The sequence below is a fragment of the Ranitomeya variabilis genome, chromosome 2, assembly GCF_051348905.1.
Source record: "Ranitomeya variabilis isolate aRanVar5 chromosome 2, aRanVar5.hap1, whole genome shotgun sequence".
Lineage (NCBI taxonomy): Eukaryota > Metazoa > Chordata > Amphibia > Anura > Dendrobatidae > Ranitomeya > Ranitomeya variabilis.
The window spans coordinates 632,180,336-632,192,740 of NC_135233.1; the positions used below are offsets into that span (position 1 = coordinate 632,180,336).

A 12,405-nucleotide genomic window follows, 5' to 3' on the forward strand; every position below is an offset into this window, starting at 1 on the left:
CTAGTAAGCGGACCTCAAATTTGCTAAGACTATTTTCCTGCTGCGTTTGTTGTTTCATCTGAACTCACCGTCATTATATGTGGGGGGCTACTGTCTTCTTTGGAATATTTCTCTAGAGGTGAGCCAGGTCTTATATTTCCCTCTGCTAGCTATTTAGGTCTTAGGCCAGAGCTGGGCATCTAGCAATAAATAGGAAATGCTACCTGGCTATTTCTAGTTGCGCGGCAGGCTTAGTTCATGGTCAGTATAGTTCCATCTTCCGAGAGCTTGTCCCTCTATAGGCTTGCTATGATCTCTGCCTGCAGAGATCATGACACCCATCTCTTCAACCTATCACTAACAACTGATGTTTTCCCCTCAAGCTTTAAACATGCCTCCATCACACCTATCCTCAAAAAGCCCTCTCTTGACCCATCCTCTGTATCTAGCTATTGCCCTATATCACTTCTCCCTTACGCCTCCAAACTACTGGAACAACAAGTCTACCTTGAACTGTCCTCCCATCTCTCTTCTTGTTCCCCCTTTGACCGCTTACAATCTGGCTTCCGTTCACACCATTCCACTGAAACTGCCCTAACTAAGGTCACCAATGACCTCTTAACCGCCAAGAGCAAGCAACACTACTCTGTCCTCCTCCTCCTCGACCTGTCGGCTGCCTTTGACACAGTGGACCATTCCCTATTACTACAGACCCTCTCATCCCTTGGCATCACAGACTTGGCCCTATCCTGGATCTCATCATACCTAACAGACCAGACATTCAGTGTCTCCCACTCACACACCACCTCCTCACCTCGCCCCCTATCTGTCGGAGTCCCACAAGGTTCAGTCCTCGGGCCCCTACTCTTCTCCATTTACACCTTTGGCCTGGGACAGCTCATAGAATCTCATGGCTTTCAGTATCACCTCTATGCTGATGACACACAGATCTACATCTCTGGACCAGATATCACCTCCCTACTAACCAGAATCCCTCAATGTCTGTCCACTATTTCATCCTTCTTCTCCGCTAGATTTCTGAAACTTAACATGGACAAAACAGAATTCATCATCTTTCCCCCATCTCACGTTAACCCTCCAACGAACCTATCCATTACAGTAAATGGCTGCCCACTCTCCCCAGTCCCACAAGCTCGCTGCCTCGGGGTAATCCTTGACGCTGATCTCTCCTTCAAACCACATATCCAAGCCCTTTACACTTCCTGCCGACTTCAACTCAAAAATATTTCACGAATCCGTTCATTCCTCAACCAAGAATCTGCAAAAACCCTAGTCCATGCCCTCATCATCTCTCGCCTTGACTACTGCAACCTCCTGCTCTGTGGCCTTCCACCTAACGCACTCGCACCCCTCCAATCTATTCTAAACTCTGCTGCCTGACTAATCCACCTGTCCCCCCGCTATTCCCCGGCCTCTCCCCTCTGTCAGTCCCTTCACTGGCTCCCCATTGCCCAGAGACTCCACTACAAAACCCTAACCATGACGTACAAATCCATCCACAACCTGTCTCCTCCATACATCTGTGACCTCGTCTCCCGGTACTTACCTACACGCAACCTCCGATCCTCACAAGATCCTCACAAGATCTCCTTCTCTACTCCCCTCTTATCTCCTCTTCCCACAATCGTATACAAGATTTCTCTCGCATATCACCCCTACTCTGGAACCCTCTACCACAACACATCAGACTCTCGCCTACCATCGAAACCTTCAAAAAGAGCCTGAAGACCCACCTCTTCCGACAAGCCTACAACCTGCAGTAACCACCGATCGACCAAACCGCTGCATGACCAGCTCTATCCTCACCTACTGTATTCTCACCAATCCCTTGTAGATTGTGAGCCTTCGCGGGCAGGGTCCTCTCTCCTCATGTACCAGTTATGACTTGTATTGTTTAAGAATATTGTACTTGTTTTTATTATGTATACCCCTCCTCACATGTAAAGCGCCATGCAATAAATGGCGCTATAACAATAAATAATAATAATAATAATAATAATAATAAAGTGTTTGCCACAAATCTGTTTATCAATCTCCTCAGCTCCTCATGCAATATAAGATGTATTCAATGACAGGTTTCTGCTATAGTTTGTTGTCATTTCCAATTCATCATGTTGTGGCTCCAGAAAGCAAACATATGTGTGTGTTTTTGGTGTAAGTAACACATTAAAAAGACACTTTTGCTGCCCATGTTAGCAAATCATCTGACTTGGGATTGCAATGATGGTAATGAGGCAAATGATCTTGTTTCTCATAAGGAATAACTAAGATCATATTGCAATAATGCCTTATTTTACCACCACCATGATTAAATGTCAATGTCATCATGTGACCCAGCCAACGGCTTACCTGCCCAAGAGAGTAGTCTGATGATTTTCTTTGCTTGATAAATGCTTTTTTGACTCTGTAAATAAGCTGCTTGGTATTGTACTAAATCAAGGACATTCATAACCAAACTCAGTGATCATATACATAAACACTCATTGGATAGGTGATAGTGATGAGCAAGCGTGCTCGGCACTGCTCGTTATGCGATCGAGCATCGGGGTGCGCAGGCACGCTAGTTACTCAGCCAGGTATCGGGGTGCCCGAGTGCAACACTCGAATCCCTGTCCCGCATGTTTCACGGATGTTTGACAGCCAATCAACATGCAGGGATTGCCTGCCATACACAGTAATGCAGTACTGGCATCACTGTGACTGGACGGACACATTGCATCATCAGGTCTATGTAACACGCGATGCTCAGGAAATCAGAGGATAAAGTGCATATTCACTGCTTCCCCCGCCTATCTCTCGGCGCTGAGAGATGGGTGGGAGAAGCAGTAAATAATCATTAAGCATTTACATCTGCTTAACAGTTAGATGAGTTATGTAAAAACAAATAAACACACACAAAAGTCCTTTATTTAAAAAAAACACTCCCCAACAATTCACCTCATTTTACCATTTATTAGAAAGTAAACATCCAGCACGTCTCTGACGTAGTCCACGGCATCACGATCACCACTCTGATATCCGTATCTTATGAAGCCTCATTCACAGAATGAAGCTTGATATGCTGTAGCAGCCGCTGTCAGTTCTCACACTGAGGGTAATGGCAGAGCGAGCCACTGTGACAGCATAGGAAACAGCATCTGTGACTGGAGGTAACATTAATGATGTCACCACCGGTCACAGACACTGCCGGCTATCGCGGAGCGCTGCGAGATCATGCAGTATGTGCTGGTGTCACAGCCTATGATGAACGGGGCTCCATATGCTGGAATTTTAGATGGGGGCTTGTCGTTGGACATTGATGTGGATTACAGCATATCTACTGGATTATGACAAACCAGCGGTTACCGGAGTTCACAGCCACTGGGTCTCCCAGCAGCTGTGAGGCCCCGAAACCTTAAGGGAGTCGTTAAGGGACCTTCTAAGGAGGGTTCCCAGCTGCTGGGGCACATGGAGGCTGTGAACTAATGATACCAGATTTCACAACCTCCAGTTGTTCCAGCAGCTGGGAACTCCATTAACGTTAAAGTCTCCATTAAAGGCTTCCTTAAGTCGCAAGGTCACTCAGAATGCAGTCCAGCAGTCTGTGTGGCCTAGTGGAATTGCTGTAGTATGTTGGACTGCGCTCTACATGACATGGCGGCAGCACAGTCGAGCAGTTCGACATTTTAGGCCGGAGTCACACTAGCGTAGAACATGGACGAGTCCTATGCAAGAAAACATTGTACAGCACTCAGACCAGTGTTAATCTATGGGGTAGCTCACATCACCGTTTTTTTCTTGGGTGTATTCTACGTGCTAGAGAAATCGCAGCATCCTGTGATTGTACGAGTATATCGGCCGAGTCTCGCCAATGCAAGCATATGGGTGCGAGAAATAATCGGACATCACATGGACCCTCAGTGTGGCTTGCGAAAAATACGCACACATTTTCCTCATTTCAGCCCATTGAGCCATTAAATTAATAGGGGAAAAGCAGTGATAAATGTAAAGCCATGCGCATGTCATACAGATGTCATATGGATACATAGGTGCGAGGAAATTGCATCATCGCATTGCAAACGCATCACACACAGATGGCCATACGGAGAACACTTGGGCGACTCTCGTCCGAGATAATAGGACCGATTTTTCATACGCCGGCCTTACAACAATTCCGCCAGGTTACGAGGATTGCTGGACTACCACTTAGGGTGCTCTGTACGACCCTGGCGGTTGTGAACCGATGTAATTTCACTGAATTAATTGACGTTACATCAGTTCATAGCCAACCGATCTCACGGAGCACCGTGACCGGCAGTGGAAGCTGTGAAAGCTTCGCTATGGTACTTCATATGCTTCAGACAATGGGGAACATCTTGGGATCATTGGACTACTTTGGAACTGTATGGGATTTTTTTTAATACATGGGAGAACAAGGGCATTTGTTGGGGTGTTTTTTGTTAATAAAAAAAAGTGTGTTTTATTCCTTTTTTCTTACTGGATTAGTAACCCTGGTGCCTGACAGACAACTCTCCATTACTAACCCCAAGGGTTTGATGCCAACTGTGATTTTCCACACAGTTGTCATCAACCCCTAATCCCATTATCCTGAGGGCTGGTATTTTTAGACTGGAAAGGGGCTAAAAACCATAGACCTTACTAGCCTGATTATATCAGCATGCAGCTCTGTACTTTGCCTTAGATGGTTATTAAATATAGGGTGGACCCCACGTCATTTTAAAAATATTATTTATTGCTAAAACTGACAGGGAAATACAATGAGAGATGGTGTTTTTTTGCCTTATATAAAAGTCATTAAACAGGAAAGAATGTTTCCTAGAATCCTAACATTTTTTCCTGTAAATTCCATTTTATCTTCGGTTTTGTATGTTTTACTGTAAGTATCTGAAAATGGCGTAATACTCTGACAACGTTGTTCCCAACAGTGACCTGGCAGTCAGAGATGCGTCCAAGAGTCTTCCCCATGTTGTTCCCATTCCATTTCAGTTATTTTCCAGAGCCCCAGACCTCCTGATAGGGCCTGCCTGAAAAATGATTGCATTTCCCATTGACATCCATTATGTTTGTTGCTCGAGAAAAGCACCAGAGCATTATGATTTGCTAAATTCAAGTAACGAGCACCCGAGCATTTTAGTGCTCGCCCATCACTAGTGATAACCTGTTAGGAGAGAGGTACATTTACTGTACACTGAAAATTATCATGAACATGTGTTCTTAGGAATGCTCACTTCATGATGATCTTTAAGGGTAAATAGGCTGCTGATCACACAAAGAATGAAGGAAACTCGTTGTTCGTCAGGTGAAATGATTTAGGTACAGGACAATCTATAGAAAAAATCCAATAAGCCTCTCTTTGAAGAATACATGTCCTAGTTGCATCTTTCTTACCAACTTCAATCTCTTCTAGCACCAACCATCTAAGATCAGATACTACATGTCTGTGTCTATACGTGAAAATATTTAGTGACCCCAGTCTCTCTTATCTTTTTTCAACTTAATTTAACTTCATCTTTTGGTTGAGGATTTTTTCTTATTTTTTTTTAAACAAATCCCCATATAGCTGAACGGTGTTCATTAAGTTCCAACTTGATTGGCCTTCCTGTCTGTCCAATATAAACCATGCCACAAGGGCATTTCCACATATTATGAATGTATTACATTTTGACAATACAGGTAAAAAATCCAGAAATTTTGATTTTAAAACCTTTAGTTGGATGATAAATTTCATTACCTTTTATAACAGATGAACAGTTTTGACAGGACAGACATGGGAAGCTCCCGCAATTATGGGATCCAATGGTCGCTTGCCTAAAAATGGTAGGGGGTTTCAAGCCTTCTTTGACTAGATTGTTAGCCAATGATTTACCTTTTTTATAAACAAATCTACGGGGGGGTTGAAAATCAAAGAATTGACTAACAATCTAGTCAGAGCAGACTTTTGCTGTATTCTCCAACATTTCTTTCGTATGTGCACTTTCAGCCTCTATTTGTACGTAAATCATTTTCTTTATTTTTTTTTGGTGTTGATAGGGGGGAAAACTGACCTTACAAAATGTATTGCTGTGCTATTTGATTTCGCTGAAATATTAGCTAATATAAAAATGTTTCCAGAGGGTTTAAGCCTAATATCTTCTATCATCTAAAGTTCAGTGAATATTTGAGAGCTTGACAAAGCTTGTTGGAAGTCTTGAGGCTAGAATGTTATTGACACTATTCGTAATACTCCTTGCTCTGGAATAAAAAAAACTGTAGTCTCACAGATATTTTACCACCACACCCTGTAAAAAATAAAAACAGCTACCAGGCATCATTATTTACCACTGAAATATGTGAAAATGTTTATATTAACAGTCAAAAAATAAGATTACTGCTCTCTATGGAAACCTCTTCCTATATGCAGAACTACGCAATTAAAATCAATAAGCCATGTGCTATTGAGAGAATACAGATTTTTTTTTATTTACAGACATGGCTATCCTGGCTACAAAAAAATAGGAATACTACTCTATATTGCCACTTTATAATATAATGCATGTTACTATATTTATCTCTATGCATTTACGTAGTTTACCTTTAAGTGTCACCCAGTATTGTTTCCATTTTCTGCGATTAACAAGCTCCAGTTTCTTCTCCTTTTGAAGGGTGATGAGGGGTTTGAAAAATAGCCACCCAGCCTTGCGAACAACTCCTTGTTCCTTCTCAAACAGTAGGTCAAGTTGTTCTAGAGAACTAAGAGAGTCATTACTTGAGTCATCTGTACCTGTTGATGTTGTTGTTTCTTCCACATTGGTTTTCTCTAATTCAAGCTCCCTCATAAAATTTTCATAGATATTTTGCCTTACAGCATCGCTGCCAATTACACTGGTATGTTCATTTCTAGGCTGCGTGAGAGGTCCAGAGCCCCCAGACCACAAAATGCTAGACAGATGTGGAGGAGAGCTTGTTTCTGCGGTAAAGCCATCTATCCCACTGTCAAAACATTCACTTGCTTCTTTACATTTTGGTTCCTGATGAGAAAATAGAAAATAATGTATAAAACTGACATAAATAACTCTGTAGTCAACAGAGGCTATGGAAAAATGATAATGAGTGAACTTTAGAAAGATTTACATACGAATAGATACATGTCATACATTGACGTTGCTCCATAGTACTATTACCAACTGAGACAAATTTTTACATATGCTCATTAATTTAATTAAAGTCGTGAAAGTAGGGACTCTCCATTAGAAAAACCATGTTTTCCAGCCTGTATATTAGTCTTAAAAAAGGACCTTTCACTGGATTTTTAATTTACGCTGAACAAATCTTTTCCTTCTGTGCTCCTTTATTCTAAAGGTACCGTCACACTCAGCGACGCTGCAGCGATATAGACAACGATCCGACCTAAACTAGATCGCTGGAGCGTCGCTGTTTTGGTCGCTGTAGAGACGTCAAACACAGCAACTCCAGAACGATGCAGGAGCGATCCAGTGACGTAACGGCGACTCACTTCTCGTTCTCGCTGGTTGTTAGCTCCATTACATCCATTGTTATCGTCGTTGCTTTTGATGTCAAACATGACGATACACGCCGACCTGACGACCAAATAAAGTTCTGGACTTCTAGCTCCGACCAGCAATGGCACAGCGGGATCCAGATCGCTGCTGCGTGTCAAACACAACGAGATCGCTATCCAGGACGCTGCAACGTCACGGATCGTTGTCGTTCTCGTTGCAAAGTTGCTGAGTGTGACGGTACCTTTATGTTATGTCCAGGTCATGAAGATGCATATTTTCCCTTCAGCTAACTGGGTAGCACCACAGAACTCCTCGGAGGGCATTTGTTTTTTCTCTTGATGATATTCAATCAAAACATGGCAGCACTCACTGAGAATTTCTAAGGAATACACCCAGTTGGATGTAGGGAAATGGTGCATCTTTATTACCAGGGTGCATAACTATAATGGAGAGATATAAAAGAAAAAGAAAAACTGTTCTAGATCTAGAGGAGTAGCGGCAAATTGTGGCAGTACTTGGTTCATATGATAAAATCCAGTGAAAGGTTGTATTTAAAAATCTAAGCATCTTAGCAATAAATCTTATTGTATTCACTTTAGAGAAACTTCTAGACAAATTAACACACCTGCAGCTTTCTTTTCTTCCTTGATAGACTACCAGTCCAGTCACTGATGCGCCTCATTCTACTTTTTAGTGTATCTTTTTTAGATGCATCCTCTGTTAAAGGCTTTGATTTTCTGCAGGGTAAGGTATATGAAGAATAATGAGAAGGTCGTCTCTGTTCTGTTCTTGATGTAACATCAATATCTGAGGCAAACGAAACTCTGTTACTTAGGGTATGATGACTACCGCTACCTATGTATTCATCTGAAAGTTGACCTGGGGTTAATCTACCTTGCAAATCTGCATTGTATAGTTCACGGAGTGAAGAAAGAGATGATCTCTGGTTGAAAAGTATACCACTTTCATTTGGGGTAAGCCCTCCATGTACACTAGTGTCTAATGAACTCCTGGTCAGATATGAACTATCCAAGTCATTAACGTCTCTATTATTTCCCCAGGGGCAATCATACCAAGAAGAGTCAGAACTTAGTGAACTTCCTTTGCTTGATCGTAGACCAGAGTCGCTTGCTGACAAACCATGGTTTGTCATATACTCCATGCCAGAATTTCTTCTAGGGTCATGGCGTGTCACATCCTTCATTTCCATCGCAGGTGAGTACCTGAGTAACTGAACTGGTCCATCAGATTCTTCAGATGGTACACCATTCCCACTGTTGTGGAATTCAACTCTGAGGCAACCATCCAACTTTCCAAGTGTTTTTATTAATACCTTTGGGCTTTTCCTTTCTTCAGCTTGCAGTGTTGAAGACATGCTGTCACGAATTTCATAGCAACTTAAAATATGTCCATTGCATCCTCTGTGTTCTACTGGGGTGTCAACACCAACATAATGATATCCATTGTCTGGTAAATACGTGTTGTTGTTTGCCTGGCAACAATCACTTGGTAGATTAGGCCTTTGTTTGTGATGGGCACAACTTTTTGAGGCTTTTAGCACAACATCACCATGTCTTGCAGAATATGGTGGATTACTCTTACACTGAGAGAGACAGGTTCTTGCTAGGGAGCGGGTTTTGTAACTAGTACTGCTGTTTGTTCGCCCCCAACCGGGGGAAGGCCAGTCCTTCTCTTCATCTACGTTAATGCTATGAATTTTTAAAGAGCAGCCCTTCTGTTTGCCATCTGACATTGGACTTCCTCCCGGACTTCGTGTCCCTTGAAGACTGTACTGACTTTCCGAGTTCCCCATTTCACTGTAAAATAAAAAGCAATTATAGTTGTATCACACTGCTCATTTTTCATGTTGATTTATGTTCTTTATAGATTTAGTCTCAAGATTTTCTAACAGGTCTATTTTAGTTTTAGATAGGTCATGACAATTGGTATCAGAGCTGAACCAATGCTGTAAATGAAAATGCTAAACTGGCTTTACTCTATATTATAAAGGACCAAACCATATGGTCCAATGACTAATTTGACCACAAAAGTAGTGTTATCAGCTTAAAAAAACAGATTTGATCAAGATTTTTCTGTCTGCAATTGGCAATAGCCTGAAAGCCCTGTACTACTTGTAGTATCTTTCATTGCTGCAGTTTTCGTTATGCAATGTTTGACTTTCACATTGATTATAGTCTCTATAATATTTGATTCATGCAAAGTTACTGTACTGGAATTGTGGATGATTTTCACACGGAAAATGTATCGACATCCCATATACAGGGTGCAGAAATGGTCAAACAAAATTTAAAGCAAATCAAAAAAGGAACAGGACACCTGTTAGAATAAGTTTAATGTGAAGGTGCACATAATTTGTGTCATTAGCAGACTAGGATAATTGGTACTCAGTACACTTGGGGTGTGCCACCTACTTGGTCTTTCCACAGGCATGTGTCAAACAAAGTCAGGCCCAGGTCCTTCTCTGTTCTAGTCCATTCTGAGGCCTTCTATCACAAAGCGAAGTGAGATATTAGAGATAAGGACCATCCTGATTACATAGACCTTGTCGCGGTAGGATAATTTTAAGACTTTTTTCATTTAAAAAACTCAACTAAGTACCCTGTGTTTTTTACATGTGTTACTATTTATTTACAGTGGGTACGGAAAGTATTCATACCCCTTTTTTTCACTCTTTGTTTCATTGCAGCCATTTGGTAAATTCAAAAAAGTTATTTTTTTCTCATTAATGTACACTCTGCAGCCCATCTTGATTTAAAAATACAGAAATGTAGAAATTTTTGCAAATTTATTAAAAAAGAAAAACTGAAATATCACATGGTCATAAGTATTCAGACCCTTTGCTCAGTATTGAGTAGAAGCACGCTTTTGAGCTAGTACGACCATGAGTCTTCTTGGGAATAATGCAACAAGTTTTTCACACCTGGATTTGGGGATCCTCTGCCATTCTTTCTTGCAGATCCTCTCCAGTTCCGTCAGGTTGGATGGTGACCATTGGTGGACAGCCATTTTCAGGTCTCTCCAGAGATGCTCAATTGGGTTTAGGTTAGGGCTATGGATGGGCCAGTCAAGACGGTCACAGAGTTGTTTTGAAGCCACTCCTTTGTTATTTTAGCAGTGTGCTCAGGGTCATTGTCTTGTTGGAAGGTGAACCTTTGGCCAAGTCTGAGGTCCAGAGCACTCTGGAAGAGGTTTTCATCCAGGATATCTCTGTACTTGGCCATATTCATGTTTCCGTCAATGACAACCAGTCGTTTTGTCCCTGCAGCTGAAAAACACCCCCATAGTATGATGCTGCCACCACCATGTTTCACTATTGGGTTTGTATTGGGCAGGTGATGAGCAGTGCCTGGTTTTCCCCACATACCGTTTAGAATTATCACCAAAAAGGTCTATCTTTGTCTCATCAGACCAGGGAATCTTATTTCTCATAGTCTGGGAGTCCTTCATGTGTTTTTTAGCAAACTCTATGCAGGCTTTCATATGTCTTGCACTGAGGAGAGGCTTCCGTCGGGCCACTCTGCCATAAAGTCCCAACTGGTGGAGGGCTGCAGTAATAGTTGACTTTGTGGAACTTTCTCATATCTCCCTACTTCATCTCTGAAGCTCAGTCACAGTGATCTTGGGGTTCTTCCTTACCTCTCTCACCATTCCTCTTCTCCCACGATTGCTCAGTTTGGCTGGACGGACAAGTCTAGGAAGACTTCTGGTTGTCCCAAACATCTTCCATTTAAGGATTATGGAGGCCATTGTGCTCTTAGGAACCTTGAGTACTGCAGAAATTCAGTTGTAACCTTGGCCAGATCTGTGCCTTGCCACAATTCTGTCTCTGAGCTCATTGGCCAGTTCCTTTGACCTCATGATTCTCATTTGGTCTGACATGCACTGTGAGCTGTGAGGTCTTATATAGACAGGTGTGTGCCTTTCCAAATCAAGTCTTTTCAGTTTAAACAAACACAGCTGGACTCCATTGAAGGACTAGAACCATCTCAAGGAGGATCACAAGGAAATGGACAGCATGTGACTTAAATATGAGTGTCTGAGCAATGGGTCTGAATATTTCATGTGATATTTCAGTTTTTCTTTTCTATTACATTTGCAAAAATTTCTACATTTTTGTTTATTTTCAGTCAAGATGGAGTGTACATTAATGTGAAAAAATGAACTTTTTTGAATTTACCAAATGGCTGCAATAAAACAAAGAATGAAAAATTTAAAGGGGTCTGAATACTTTCCGGAACCACTTTACTTACTGCAGTGTTTCTATGCATTGTTCTTATTTTAACTTATGCATAAACATGAAGTGCTGAATTTAACTCCACAGCATGTGAAATGGTGCAAAGGATTGATTGTGGATCAAATTTTGCAACAACAAAATCCGCAACAAATCACAAATATTACACATTTTATGAAAGTTTCAAATAAAAAAACAACTTTACTGTACTCCATTTCTCGGCACTATATGGCAATGCTAATCTGGTTCTGTAGCTGCGTCAGTACACCAGGCCTCAAGTGATAAGTGTCTCATCACACTTACAGGCTGCAGTGGTCTCATGTGACAACTCATCATTACTGGAGGCCGGTGTACAGAGTCCAGCAGGGCAGAAAATCTGCTATATGTGAACTTACCCTACTAGTCACCTGAATATTTTTTGCCTTCAGAGAAAAAATAAACTTGTTAAGTGCACATTATATACCAGGGCCGGCGTCAGCACCCGGGCAAGTGCTGGGGCCCTGAACGGGGGGGGCCCACTCATCTGGGACACAGGCGCGCTATGGGAGCCTGGTGCAAGTGGGTCCTCCGCTATTTGGTCAGTGCCCCAGTACTTTCCATATCTACCTCTCCCCATTCTTCCGCTGCAGTGTCTTCCATGTCTTCTGACTCTAA

The 12,405-nt window shown here is 42.0% G+C and overlaps 1 protein-coding gene across 6 annotated transcripts in view; it reads right to left on the minus strand.

Annotated features, from left to right (window-relative positions):
- The window catches only part of TIAM2 (TIAM Rac1 associated GEF 2), a 643,262-nt gene that overhangs the window by 307,914 nt on the left and 322,943 nt on the right, over positions 1–12,405 (minus strand). For 5 of the 6 annotated variants that reach the window (XM_077289068.1, XM_077289064.1, XM_077289065.1 and 2 more), the window contains 2 exons: positions 8,125–9,316; positions 6,572–7,007 (listed from right to left, as the gene is read on the minus strand). In XM_077289068.1, the coding sequence (XP_077145183.1) occupies positions 6,572–7,007; positions 8,125–9,316 (1,628 nt within the window). The remainder of the gene's footprint in view (positions 1–6,571; positions 7,008–8,124; positions 9,317–12,405) is intronic. The other variant, XM_077289067.1, reaches the window with a different exon arrangement.